The 15,315-nt window shown below is 24.4% G+C and overlaps 4 protein-coding genes across 4 annotated transcripts; 1 reads left to right on the top strand and 3 right to left on the bottom strand.

Annotated features, from left to right (window-relative positions):
* Window positions 1–2,564: 2,564 nt before the first annotated feature.
* VNE69_09088 (uncharacterized protein) lies at window positions 2,565–2,765 on the bottom strand (the record flags this gene model as incomplete). The annotated part of the gene is made up of 1 exon (XM_065474606.1): window positions 2,565–2,765. The coding sequence occupies one exon, from the start codon at window positions 2,763–2,765 to the stop codon at window positions 2,565–2,567; it is 201 nt and encodes a 66-aa protein (XP_065330678.1).
* Window positions 2,766–4,160: 1,395 nt separating this feature from the next.
* Window positions 4,161–4,553, bottom strand: VNE69_09089 (putative SP-containing membrane protein; the record flags this gene model as incomplete). The annotated part of the gene is made up of 1 exon (XM_065474607.1): window positions 4,161–4,553. One exon carries the CDS (start codon window positions 4,551–4,553, stop codon window positions 4,161–4,163), a length of 393 nt encoding a protein of 130 aa, XP_065330679.1.
* Window positions 4,554–7,564: 3,011 nt separating this feature from the next.
* VNE69_09090 (ricin B lectin (PTP6e)) lies at window positions 7,565–8,008 on the top strand (the record flags this gene model as incomplete). Its single annotated transcript, XM_065474608.1, has 1 exon — window positions 7,565–8,008. One exon carries the CDS (start codon window positions 7,565–7,567, stop codon window positions 8,006–8,008), a length of 444 nt encoding a protein of 147 aa, XP_065330680.1.
* Window positions 8,009–8,798: 790 nt separating this feature from the next.
* On the bottom strand, window positions 8,799–9,563 carry VNE69_09091 (ricin B lectin (RBL4d); the record flags this gene model as incomplete). The annotated part of the gene is made up of 1 exon (XM_065474609.1): window positions 8,799–9,563. The coding sequence occupies one exon, from the start codon at window positions 9,561–9,563 to the stop codon at window positions 8,799–8,801; it is 765 nt and encodes a 254-aa protein (XP_065330681.1).
* Window positions 9,564–15,315: the final 5,752 nt, after the last annotated feature.

The raw sequence follows: 15,315 nt of genomic DNA on the forward strand, positions 1-15,315 counted from the left end.
ATATACTGTTGCATAATTTTTTAAAAAGATTGTAAATAAGCGTAAGATTATGAAATTTCGCCTGGTTTTACATTTGAGTATCCTCGTAGCATTCAAGACAAGACTCATTCCGATATAATTTGTATGAAAATATATTAAGTGGTTCATATATCGAAAAATATTTTTTGTTTATAATCACATAAGAGGATGGAAGAGATCAGTGGTCTTATTGGATGTGTCTAGGGCATAGATAAGTTATGAAAAAAAAATTCGTTTACACAGATTATGCATTCTTGATAATACAATAAAATACGAAATGCATCTATTTGAAATAACACAGTAAATATTTGTAAATAGTATTTAATCATTTTATTTTTTGTTTAGGTATAGTCTTTCCTATTTATTAAAGAGGAATTTTATGTTATTTATTTTCTTAGATTTTAATTTGACTTAAATTACCTTTTACAATAAATCTATAAATTTTTCGATTAAACATCGTAAGGGTTGGAAATTTATTTTTCTTTAATGCGAGAACAGCAGAAACAGGAAAGAACCGAGAGTACATCTCAAGAAATCAAACGACAAAAAAGTATAAATATAAGTATTTTATATGTGCTTATTTGGGACGGTAATTACTAATTAACAAAGCAATCATAAAAACCGGCTAATGCTGGAAAGCGTAAATTAAAACAATAAATTAATTCAAAAAGTTTAAAATCTCATGTATCGTGTAACAGACCATTTTTATTTTTAATTTTTTTATTAAATGTTAGTTGCTTTCTCTTGCATTACATGCCCTTAAAAAACACTTTTTTTTATATTTCTGTTTTATTTTATTAATTTTTTAAACGCTAACTAAAGACATTAGCGCACTTACAAATAAGTAATAATCATGAAACTTCCGTTTGTATTGTTTGAATCGTCCAGACAGACCACTTTGAAATGCTTAACACGTCTTTGGATATGTTAAATATACTTTAAGTTAAAAATTGTTATATTAAAAGCATTTTTTCATTATCCCGCGCTAAGTACAATCTGAGCGATCAATTATATTTTTACTTTTTACTCCTACAACTTGGCTTTCAAATTAAAGTGCATTTTGAAATTAATGACCATGGGCTGCACTTTACACTTTAGCGTCTTAATATCCAATCTTGTACTGGTCTTTACGGTACTTTCATTTCCTGTTTGATACATAAAGTCTATAAAATGGGATTTTTCTTTACACATGTCTTTCAAAAAAATCAAACCAAATTTTATCCGTCTATCTCTTCCTTCAACTACAACACAATTTCTTTTATTTTTCTTCTCTTTTTAATCTATCTATATTTTTTATCACTAGTTTCAGCTAATTATCATGATAGCTTTCAATGTTAATAATATGATGTACCACTATATGCAATCTGTAAATCATTTATGCCGGATTTTATGATAGTTAATACTGTTTCTTTACTGCTCTGCATAGCTTCCCCTCGTCTTCATTTATTTAGTCCCTCGACTGATGCAAGTCATCTCCTTCTTTTTTGAAATACAACAAGCAATATCATCTTAACTTTTACTGCATTATTTTTTTTACGTCTCATGCCTCACGAAACTTACAACCAATTCTTTTTTTTTGAATTTGATAATTTTTTATTCTCTACCATTTTGAAGACTATTATAAGTTAGTGTTGTCCATGCAAATATATTATTACAGGACATATGTGACAGACAATGTTTATGGCATCTGCCCATATTATGTAGTAATGTACATACAAAAGTGATTCGTTGAAATCAAGAGATTATAGATGTACCATAAATACAAAAAGTTAGATATTTCTAGCATAGGTTTCTATAGAAATATTGTTACTCGGTTAATCAATAATTTTTATAAATATCTGGTAAAATTATTTTACCCAAATTATTTTTTTCTATTTATACAATATTAACAAATCATCGACTAAGTAACACTAAAAAAAAAAAATTTCCAACTTAAACATTGAAAGTTTTTTCTAATCTTAATCCTAAAAATGTTTGAAATCAGAAGCGAGAAGTATTTTTTTTGTTTTTAAGAATTTAAATAATATTTTAAGTAATGTTTTTTGACATATTTAATATAAACTTCAATAAATTATTAAAAAAAAAATGTTGTATATTTATGAAAATTGCAACTTAACTTGATGTTGTTATTTGTATTTGACTTGTTGTTCTGTAAATTTGTTAAAAAACAGTTTATAATTTACGAAATAAACAAAAATAGTTCCGAATTCAACCTTTAAAAAATAAATGCAAACAATTTTGTAAATAATTCATCATGTCTAAGATTATACTAATTAATGAACAAAATAATCTAAAAACATATGGTAAAAATTGTTTTTTCAAGAAGTTCTAATTAATGTTTTATTAATTTAAATACTCCTTTTATATATCAAGTATATAATCAGAGCTAGTAAAGATAGTATTGTTGTAATTCTTATTGTTTTCCAAATAATAAATCTCTTTGTTTTATTTGTCTGTTCTGAAGAATCGCCAACTTCAAAAACACATTTGTCTTTATTATCTTCTTTTAATATCTTATAGGGTTGACTAGAATTTAAAATTTCATTTTATATAAAATTTCTGATAACATCCTTAAGTATAACTGTTTTCTTTTTTTCTATTATCGTCTCATCTTCCTTTGATTTTTGTAGATAAAATTCTGGAACGTCTAATGTAATGTCTTTAATAATTGTAAGTTGATTTAATTCTTCTTTGGTATTACATTCTTCAATAGAACAAAATAGATATTTTATATAGAATAAAAGCATGGGGTATTGTTAGAAAGAATAATTTATAGTTTGATATTACAGCATCATGGTGCAAGTATAACAATTCCTACAAAATCTATGATACATAATTTGACAGTTTACTTTATGAATGTATTTTTGAAAAAACCATAAATTGAAAAACAGGTATTTAAAAAAATATCAACTTTTATATTATTTGACAGCCTCTAAATGTTCTGTCAAAAAAAATATTATTCGAGTCATAAAAAATAAAAAAAAATATTGTAAAATTTTATCATTGTACTTCCTTCCAGGTATAATATTTAATTTTCACGCTTTAGTATGGATTTATTAAAAACAAAAATGCCAGAACGAGAATAAAGAAAAAATAATATGGTACAAACAATATTATCATTAAAATCTAACTTGATTTTATACTATAGAAAAATTAAAAAAACAACCTCTAAAATTGATACAGTTTTCCCAAATTAGTATTAAAGGACTTTAAAATTGTAAAGATGATCATTAATTTTTGTATTCCTAAGTCATTATAATTTCCTTTTGTTATTTTTTAACATTTCACAGTCATATAAATTTGTTTCTTTTAGCCTTTGAATTTAGTAATATTATTTGTAGTCATACATCATATTTGACCTATTCTGTGATATATTGATTTTTTTATGGTCTAAAAATAAAAAACCGATAAGATTAAAAATAACATCAATTTTATAAACAATGGCATACTTTTTTCTGTTAAAGAAAAATTTAATCTATGTATATAATAATTTATTTATTTCATAATCCAAACACAGAATTATAAATTATATATATAAATATTTTTTAGCATTTTTTTTATTCTACAATAAAAGCGTAAACAAGATAAGTCTTGATCAATTAATAGAAAAAAAATTAAGACATATAAAATTTTTAAAAATAAATTATTTAAGGTAATTATTGTGCTATATATTAACTTTATTTTTAAGTTTAACTCGCCATCCTTTGCCGCATATACTGTCAAAATCAAGCCAAAAAAGAAAATTTAGAATTTATATTTGATTGGGGACAAACCAAAAATGTTCCTATGACAGTTTTATTTCATTTTATTTGTTTTTAGAGTTAATATAGCAGTATATAAATGATCATTGAAATTATTTTTTAATTCAATGCTCGAAAATTCATAAATTAGGATTATTATTGATACTGCCGTACACATTGAATTTTGTTCTATAAATTTGTCTAGTTTTTCTGTGAATAAAAATTCTACAAAAATATGCTTCTTATAAAAACTGAATTAGCAAATTAGTCCTTTTAAAATATAAATGTGAAATTTTGACGGATTAAAGGATTACATTTAAGATTAAACTCATAAATAAACAAAATCTAATAATCCGTAATAAATTTGGCTCTTCAAGTAGCTTAAATTAATATTTTATTGATTTAATGCATCAATTTATATTTATATAACGAATACATATATAAAGCCATTGCAGTTGCTACGATTAAGACCCACAAAAATTTAAAATAAAAAAACCAATCTTTTATAATTATTGGTTTTGAAATCTTCTGCACGGCATAGACAGCATCATCTTTTAATATTTTATAGGGTTGACTAGAATTTATAATTTCATTTTGAATAAAATTTCTGATAACATCCTTAAGTATAACTGTTTTCTTTTTTTCTATTATCGTCTCATCTTCCTTTGATTTTTGTAGATAAAATTCTGGAACGTCTAATTTAATGTATTTACTAATTGTAAGTTGATTTAATTCTTCTTTGGTATTACATTCTTCAATAGAACAAAATAGATATTTTATATAGAATATAAGCATGGGGCATTGTTAGAAAGAATAATTTATAGTTTGATATTACAGCATCATGGTGCAAGTATAACATCTTCTACAAAATCTTCGATACATAATTTGACTGTTAACGTTCTGAATGTATAATTGAATAACACTTCTAGTCGTATATTAAGTGTATTTAAAAAATTTGAACAATTTTATTTTTTACATGACAGCACTTGAAATGTGCTGTCAAAAAAATCAAAACATTAATAATTTGAGTCATAAAGTCAGATATGATCTAATTTTTTTAAAAAAAATATAAGTTTTAGATTCATTTAAAAGGCTATGGTCAAAGTAAAACAATCTATGTATGTAACCCTATGTATTATTCAAACTTTTGAATATCAATCTGTTTCTGTAAAATTCCATTAAGACGTAATAATATTTATAGATATTTCAAAATATATAAACGTTCTCTTATTTATAATAAAATCCTTTGCTTATTAGGAGGTCATACATTATGAAAAATCGAATATGATTAGTTACGTCCTTAAAAATCATCTTAGGACTAAAGCAAAGAAATAATACTTACAAAAAATAAAAGTTTATTTTTACTAATTTGCAAATTGATTTATAACTACATACCAATATAACATATCGTATCTAAAATTTAAATATATTCAAGGTTATTTAGTCAAAATTACAGATAAAATACGGCAGAAAAAAAAATTATGAAAACAATAAAAGATAAATTCGTTATATAAAAAATATAATAAGAAAGATACAAAACAAAATTTAGTTCAAAGTGATAGAAGCCTTTCATTGAACTTCATAAATTGTAAATTATAAATAACAAGATCCTTTAGAATATGCTCCAAATTAATAAACAAGAGAAGCGGCCAAACAAATCAGAATGTATATAATTGTCTTTAAGAGTATTTAACCTGTATCGAAGGTTGTTTGCAAAAAGCACTCTATGGTTCTGCCCCAGCAAATATAATTTTTAATGTGTAAATTGTAATATTGTTTATTTAATTGGGATTTATTTCACTTCTATCTCGTCCTTAATGTGTTGGCTTGCTTAGGCAAAATAAAAAGAAAATATTTATATTAAAATATTTAGAAAAAGTATTTGGAGAATAGTAAAATAATGCCACAATCTAAAAATATCGGCCTAAAGTATAAATTTGGTAAAAAAAATTATTTAGTTTAGATATAATATATTAAAAAAATAAGTGAAGAACAGGTTAAATATCAAATCTTGCTAAGTAAAGATTATAAAATTTTTAACTTTATTTTTTGAACGTAAGGCCTTTTCTTTATCCCAGCATATGTTAGTATTAACGAAAAATTAAAATACATGAAATAATTATAGGATTAAAAAGAAATTTTGAAATATGATGATTAGTATGATACAATTGAAAAAAATACAAAGTAATTTAATAGGTCGATGTAAGTCTTAAAAAGACCAATATTAAAGAACTTTAATTTAGATGATTTGAATTTATTGGTATTAAAAGACTTGAGAGTTAATATAAACACATTGCAGATAAAAATGCAAGAATTGAAATCAATTTGATAGGATCTATAATTATACCTAATATTTCTTTATAAATAAAGGAAACACGAGTAAAACTTAAAAAAAAATATGGAGCAAATAAAATAGGGAAAACTTGAAAAGTAAAAAAATTGTATTAAAATAATATTAAACTAATCATAAGTAATAAAAAAAACTTTTCTGAGGTTTTTAAGAAAATGAAGACATATAATCAATGTCGATGGTATAGTAACTTAAGAGATATAGATGTTGAAATTATAAAACGAACGTAATAAATGGCGAGAAAAGAATAAGATTTCCGAAAACATTAGCTTTATTAATTTTAAATTATTTTATTTATGTTTTTTTAGGATCAAGATAAGAAAATTACAAAAGTTTTTTTTAACAAATGCTAATATATAAATTGCTCCAGAAAATCATTTATTTGATAAATTCAATTAATAAATATACTTAAAATTTTTTATCTTACACACTAACAGTTTATTATATGTTTATGTGGTATCACCATTGAGGAAAGTATTTAAAATATTTTTATTGTTAAAATTGTTTCTTCTTTCCATTACTCCGTACCCCTCCCCCGGATAAAATGATTGAATAAATGTTGGAGGGAAAACTGGACGAATTTGGCGGAAAAAAATTTAAAAACTATTTTTATGATATTTGGGATATCATAGTTTATACTAAGACTTGACAACAAATACAAAAATGAATGGATATTTTTTTTATAAATATAAAATTGCGCGAATTAAAAGTATTTTCATTTTCATTGATTACATATAAAAAAATCTGTAACAGTACATATTATACAATCCCTTTAAAGAAGTAAACAATATAAATTATATCTTTTGCTTTCAAGATTTCTGTCTATAAAAATTGAAAGGATAGAAAAAAAAAATTTTAAATAATGATAACACTATTTATAAACAAATATTGTAATTTTTAACATTAAAGAATAAAAACAAGAAAATTACTTGAAGCTAAAAATGCTAAAAGAAAATTTTTCATATCGAAATCCGCATACAATAATAAAAAAGATAGTTTGATCGACTGAGCTGTACACTCTATGGGAATATTAGGTATGACAGACAAATAAATTTTCGTAAATTTTGTAATCAAAAGAGCATATATATATATATATACTTAATGATCTGTATAACGTTGTAATTTTTAGTCGGTGAGATCATTTTGTCGAAGTAACACCAAAAAAAATACGTAGTCTATAAATTACTATATACAATAGCGATTAATAATAAAACAACTTTTTTCCCAAGTTTTGTAATTTCTTAACTATAAAAAATAACAAAAAATTATTTGTTTAATATCAAAACTATAAAGCACCAAGTGTTTAATTAAATCATCAACAATATTTTTTTCATATTTTAGAATAATATCAAACATAATATAATGACCAATCAGATAAATAAACTCAACTTAATTTGTTTTAATTAATATTATAATTGTTTCAGAATATTGTTAAAAAAAAATAAATACACTTCTTATGATTTTTATATTTTTTTGTGTAACCTTACAGGACTACATAAAACACTTCAACGAAGACAAATTTATACAAGGATCATTATCAGATGGTATTGCTAAATCTGTTGAAAAATCTAAAGTAAACGAGAGAGATGATTTTCGAATATCATCTATATGGAAAGAGCAAAAATGTTACATTTATTCAACAGAACTTAAAAAAGTATTTAGCATAGGAGACGATGAGAAACTAAAGTATGAAGATAAAGCAGAGGGTAAAGAATCAGAAAGATTTGGAGTGGTAGCAATTGGTCCAAAGACATATGTTTTTAAAAATAATAATAAATGCATTGAATATGATAAGAGCAGCGATACATACTTAGCTAAAGAATGTAGTTTATCAGATAATCAAAAATTTATTATTCTTTACAAAATTGGTGATAATAATATTGTAACTGAGTTCGAATAAAATGATAGATACAAAATAAATTTACATTTAAATTTGTATACATGTGTTACATTTCGATTATCAAAAAAACATTTAAACAAAAATTACGAAATATAATTTAACAGTTTTAAAAAAATTTAACATATTTTTTTTTATAATTATGCGTTTAAAAATATGCGATGACTCTTAAATTATAAAAAGGTCCCTTCAAAAATATTGTTAGTACAAACAAACAACAACTTATTATCGAACTAGAGATTTTATAGGATAAAAAAATTTTATGCACATAATAGAGCTACAACCGAAAAACAACAACTAAATATAAGAATAAATGTGCCAATAGGTACTAAACAGTAATTACAAACGAATTAATTTCGAATGTATCATAGTATGGACGTCTTAAAAATTAGCTTTAAAGAGCTAAATTTTTAACAATGAATTATTAGTAATCATATACCTGTAAATATAGCCTATATTACATTCGACTTGCTAAATAAGTACAATCAAAAACGACTCGGTTATTTGTATTATAACTTTGATTTATAACAAGATTACATGTCTTGGAGCAAAGATGGACCGCAAAACAACATCTACTTTTATGTTTAAATAAAATTCACTTTTAATTAGACAGTTGAGTGAAATGATTTTTCTCATGATCGGAATATATTCTCAGTGATATAAATAGTAAGTGTAAAGCAAACACAAACATTATTGAAAATTTTATATATAGTAATACGAAAAAATGATGTATATTCATTTTATATTGCACTTAACATTATAAAACAATGTTGAGAACCGAACAACTAATTTATTATTTATTAGGTAATTCTAACAATACTAAATGACTCGGGCCTTCTTTGAATGTGCAAAGTTGCCTTATATGTTTACATTTACCACTAGATATTTTACCTTTACCTTTTGCACCATTATAAAATATTTTACCTCTACGTTTTCCGCCACTAAAAGGTATTTTGTCTTTACGTTTTTGACAAATAATAGATATTTCACCTGTACCTTGTTCACCATCATTAGATATTTCACTTTTACCATTTCCACCACCATCAGATTTCTCATCTTTACGCTTTTCACCACTAATAGATGTTTCATCTTTAACTTTTATATCTGTAATCGAGACCTTGTCTTTATTGGGAGAACCATTTTCTTTTTTTAGTACAAATTTAAGTTTAAACTCAGAATTAAAAGTCTTACAGCCACCAGCAATAAATATATTTTTTTCTTCGTCGTATACTATGCATTTATCTTTATTTACTATCGTGTGTAATTCATACAAATAATAATTAACATCAAATATCTGATTTGATCCTCCATGCTTCTTAGATAAAACTAAAATATCATCTTCAATAGTAAAAACTTTATCATATTTTAACACATTAAGAAAGTAAACACCTTTATCTTCTTGAATTATTTCTGTTCTTAAGATTTCATCTTTATTAGTACATCCAAAGACATTTTTGCCGTCTTTACTACATATACTTATATTTTGATCCCGAGTTGTGAATGTTACTTCTGTAGAATAGCATAACTTGAAAATAAACAGAAGAATTACAGGATACATATAATATTTGTAAATATTAAAAAAAAATATTATTATAGTTTAGTTGACAAATAAAAAGTGAAACGTTTATATTATGAGCATAATTTGTTAGTACATCACAAATATAAAACAAATAAGCTTTGAAATTATGATATTCGTTTTAAAAGTATAATTGCATAGTCTGAAAAGTTACAAAAGCAGTAATTTGGTGCAAAAAAAACTTTATATATAAAAACGTGTAGGTACATATTTAACCAATAAGAATAAAAAATTCAATACATGTTTAAAACTGTTTTGCAAAACCTAAGTTATTTTTACAGGCTGTTATATTAGTATGTTTAAATTTTTATGATTTTAAAGTACTGCATTGATCAAGTACATCTTAAATTTGTATTATAATTTCTACTGCAATAATGTTTAGCAACCATTTTTTTATAAATGCCTGTGAAACTATAAAATACCTATAGCAAAAAAATAATCATTATTAATACATAAACTTAAAAAACCTTTTCTTTTGATGTATTAATAAAATTTGTGTTCAACGAAATCTACATATTTATCTTTTTTCAAAAAAGACTAAATGCGCATATTTCCAACATCTATGTAGAAATGTTTTTTTTATAAAATTTTGCAATTTCGATGTAAATTTTATAAATACAAAAAGGCCTGTGTTAAGTCTATATCAATTATTTTTTATTCATAAGAAGCCTTGTTTTTGTTTCGATTTAAGAATTTTAATTTTTTGTTTAGGTATACTTTTTATATCATTATTACAAGGAGATTACAACTGCACCAAAACAAAAAAATATAGCTGTAATGAATTTTTATCTTGTCCAAATATTAAGAAAATGATTATAAAAAAATAAACAAAATACGTTATGATAATAAAAATTTTTTTTAAAAGAAATTTATAAAAAAACCATAAATTAAAATTTTAAAAATTAATTTCTTGTTCATTATGACTCCATTCGTCATTTTTATTATTCATAATCAGCAGTTTACTCACGCCCCATTTCCCTACAATTGAACATTTACGCAGAAAACTTTTTAAATTACTTAATAGTTAAAACCCCAAATTTAAAATCTAATTTTAATTTACTAATTTTAAGCGGTACAATTTGTCATATCATCTTAAGTAACACATAAGACACCAATGTAGAAATAATTCTTCGAACAAACACAGTAAATAATGTAGAATATACCTTTTATTTGTCTTTTATGGTTTGAGGTTTTAAGTGTTAAAAGTTTTAAAATTTATGTATTTAGTTTTCAAGGGTTTTTTATCCTTAATTGATAAATTTTTTTGTTAAGTTGGGTTTATGATTTCTACTTCATTTCTAAAATAACATAAAAGCATGCATGATTAAATTGTGTAGTAACGCATGGTTATCATGTTTTATTGCTTTGTAATTAATAGTTAAGAAGTATAGCGTATTTTTTATTCGTTTTTGAAAATGCATAATGACACACTTAGACACATAAATCATCAACCCGAATGAGCAGAGATATATAATTTTATATTTGATGTTTTTTGGATAAAGCTTATAATGAATCACGCAAAAAAATAAATAATACATTTAAACTTTTAATTTTAGTTGTGCAATTTAATTTAAGTATGCGAGATACCTATCAAAAGTATAGAAATTAATGGATTAGATCTTATATCTAGAATAAACGGTAAACGAAACATATATAATTATTTTGCAAGTAGGAGTTAGATAGCCCCCTACATTGGAACTAGGAAAACTTGCGTGGGATCCATATCAAACCATGGTGTATATAATTTTATTAATTCCTCCAATAAAACAAGCCTTTATTAGCGAGCTAAGCTATTTCATAGGCGATGGATCATGGAGTGTATTTTTCAATCTATACCCCAAATCATGCCCTGTAGGTTTCACTTTAAATATACAAGACGTGCATGCTTTTAATATCCAACAAAAAATTGTAATATCTCAAAAAAAAAATATACAATTACCAGTATTGTCTACGCGGCTAGCTACATCGTTACATACACATAGCGTTTTAATATCTATGTAGACCACTAATCTTCCACAAGTTTATGTCCATTTAACATAATCTTATAGGATAGTGTTTACGAGTAGTTCTATTGCTCTACTTGGTCTGGGATTAAGTTAGATCTGGATCTTGTATAGCCTCTAACTTAACTGTACCAAAGAGAAATGTATTCGATCGATAAGCCATTAACTTAGGGTATTATTTATGTCTTTAATATGTGTTTCATTACTATAAGTTAATTCCATTATAAATTACGTGCACAGGGTGAATTAACTGCATAATTATTGTATATATTTATAAAATTTGAGGTGTCTAACTTTAGTGTATAAAATTGGTTCTTCAGATACCTCAGAAATTGATCCCGCCAGGCTCAATATAAGCTACGCATAATTCAGTGGGCTTTTGGCATTTTTTAACAGAAATATTTAGTCGAAAAGAGTTCGAGAAGATCATAAAAAGAATTTGATCTGTTAGAAAAACAATGCAGGAACTCAAGAGGCGCATACTCAATCAGATGTCTATTATAGCATACTTTGAATAGCTATTATTAATATACTGATGCTTGTTTGTAATGATACGGTATCTCTTTAACAGCTAAAACAGTATAAATAAAATAATTGGACTTTTTTTGTGCTAATAGTAATAGTGCTCGGATTAAAAAAACACTATTGAACAAAAATTTAGAATATGAATAGAAAAATCAACATTAGAAACATTTTTAGATCTATAAAACCAGGAAAAAAATCAGATTTTAGGTTTTTGGTACATATATTTAAAACAAGATCCATGAAAGCCTGGTGGAATATAAGGTCATTGTTGTTACAAAAATAAAATTTTACTTTATATTAATAAAGCCGAAGTCAAAGCTAATTGAACGGAAGCAACAACGGATATTGGAAAGTAAAGATGTTTAAAAAGTAAGCAGATTTTTGTTCTTTATCATGACCTCTCTGGCAATGGATGAAAATAATTATATGTAAAATCAGTGAAAAATATTGATGGGATAAAGGACTTGAATTTTTTAAGGCAATATAGTGAATTGCTCGATTTGCCAATAAAATCTCTAATTAATGAGGAAGAAAAAATTACAAATAAGTCTTACCAATAAATTGCTTTTAAGAGGTATATTCACTGCGATAATTAGTAAAAGTTATATTCTTTTCAAGAATTTTTATGTGACAATTTATATACAAAGAGCGAACGTTGGCCGAGTAAAATAAGGACATGGATTTGTTTTATTTTTACACCCGAAAATAAGAATGCTTATATTTTAATGCCTAAAAAATATTTATGAGACAATAAATAAAAGTTTTAAACAAAACAATAAGGATTTGACAAAGGTAGAGTTAAATGGAACTACGAGTCATATTATAACCGAATTATTACTGGATTAGCTATTTCATGCACGGTGGTTAATAGGTATAACCCAGGATGGCAATGAAACATTTGTGGTAGGGCTTTGTTTGTTTTTTGGCTTTTGCTTTCATATCCTAGATCATCAATGGTTTCTCAAAAATATATTTTATCAGGTAGTAACAAGGAAATATAAGATAATATTATAAATGCTTACTATCGCTAAACTATTTATAGTAAAGCCTTGAGACCACATAGAGATGTATAGATTCTCATATGATAGATCTTCAACTGTGGAAATGGGAAAAGATTGAGTAAGAGATAGTGTTCAGAATGCTTAAATTATATTTCTAATAAATCATAGACAACATGTAAACAGAGAAAATCTTTGGAGGTTTGTAAGGTTCAAAATATTTAACAAAAGCTTTTTGGACCATTTAGCTAATATAAAACATCTTTAAAATTTTACTAGATTGAAAGTGTGATGTCTATCTTTGCTGAGCTTATCAGCTGTGGTGATTTATGCAATCTGTTTTGATTTATAAATGTCAATAAAATTTAACTAATGTTTTTGTCCGAAAACTCATAGATTTATTTTTAAAGAAAATATCATACACATAATAAAAGTAATAAGACATTAGTAATAAACAAATCCAAGGGATTTGTTTTATAAAATTTGTTTTAAAAAATTACTATTTAATTTGTATAATCCTATTTAAATGCTTAAAATTTAGATATAAAAATTAAATTAGAGACAATTTATAGAAGATAACCTAATTTACCATATCCAATGTATCAAGTATATTCACGTGAAAAGATTACTTAAATAGTTCGATGTATTATGCAAAAAATTAATTATACACAGTCGAAATTTGTTTTGCAGAACTGTACCTTAATTCTGAGTAACTTTAGAAATAATTTAAATACGGAAATCAGAAATATATTAACAAATACTAATTTGGTTACTGAATAATATGTGATAGATTCCAAAAAGCATTTTGAATTTATTCAGATTGTCTAAATTTCCTCAATACTTAGACTAAAATTTTATAAACTATATAAATTACATTTACTCGTATTTTAATAGACAATTGCGAGGCACCGTGTATTGTTTGCATTATTATATAAGTTATTAATATAACTACGAATATAAAATTCTATTTGGCTGATGTGTTGTACTTAAATTCTACTCAAGTGAAAAAACATTCATTTTATTTCAGTATTCAGAACTCTGCCTTTTTACTTACATTTACAACTATGAGCCTAACTATATTCCAACTTTCCAGCAATATCTATAGTAATATGAAATAATATGAGATTAATTTTACTTATAACCAAGAAACATTTTTAGGAATTAAAAAAAGAGTAAAGGGCTGGAGTCCAAACATATAAAAAGCCAATAATTAAAATTTTGCGACAAAACTATATTCTTTTAAAAATATAAAATTAGCAACATAATTTAACTAAAAGACCATGTATACATAAGTTATGGTGCTCTACACGCTGCTATTAGAAAAAAAAAGCAAATTTTATAAATTTTATGGTTTTACAATAGTGTTGTTTTTTTTTTTCATAGGATACAGTTATTTCGTCTCAGTTCGCTATTATATATTTCTTGAATAACTTCTTAAAAGACGTAAAGCATTGCTATTAAAACACGCAGACTGAAATTTCGCTAAATTATCTTTATAAATTATCACAAGTTGCCATTTTTAAAAAATATAAAATCCACTAATTTATCATTATCGTACGAGTCTGCCAAAGTTGTAAATATTTGTATTTCAAAAAAACCAGTTAAAAACAAATCTACATATCAAAAATATTTAAAACTTAAAATTCAGTAGTGTTTTATCAGATATTAATCATAAATTACTATGGCTAAAATGTAAAGATATGAACTGAAAATAAAAAAACAACCCTTGAAGATTTTTATGTGCTTCATAGCTGATACTTTTAACTTTTTATATGATTTTTCTGTTGATTTTATATAATTACAAGCAAATTTTAACTTTTTTGTTCATTAACTTATAATTGTCATAGAATGAATAAGTAATTCTAAAAATCTAACCCCTGATTGTTTTTTATGTTGATATATATATATATATTAGGCAAGAATGTCAAATTAAATTATGTTATTTCAATCTACTTAAAACACCATCGTAAAATTTTTTCTCTTTAGAAACATATTAAAATTATAAATTTCGTAGTAGCTCTTGGGCTCCTACATGTTTGACATTTCTTAATATTTATCACCTTTATTATTTATCATAAGCAACATGGAAGGAAAAGAGATGAAAACAAATAAACAATTAAATACTTCCAACAATCATTAAAAAAGATTGGTAATTATGATTGTAACTGCGTATGTGTTCTGTTATTATTTATATATAAAAAAAATCCT

This window comes from Vairimorpha necatrix, chromosome 9 (genome assembly GCF_036630325.1).
Source record: "Vairimorpha necatrix chromosome 9, complete sequence".
NCBI lineage: Eukaryota > Fungi > Microsporidia > Nosematidae > Vairimorpha > Vairimorpha necatrix.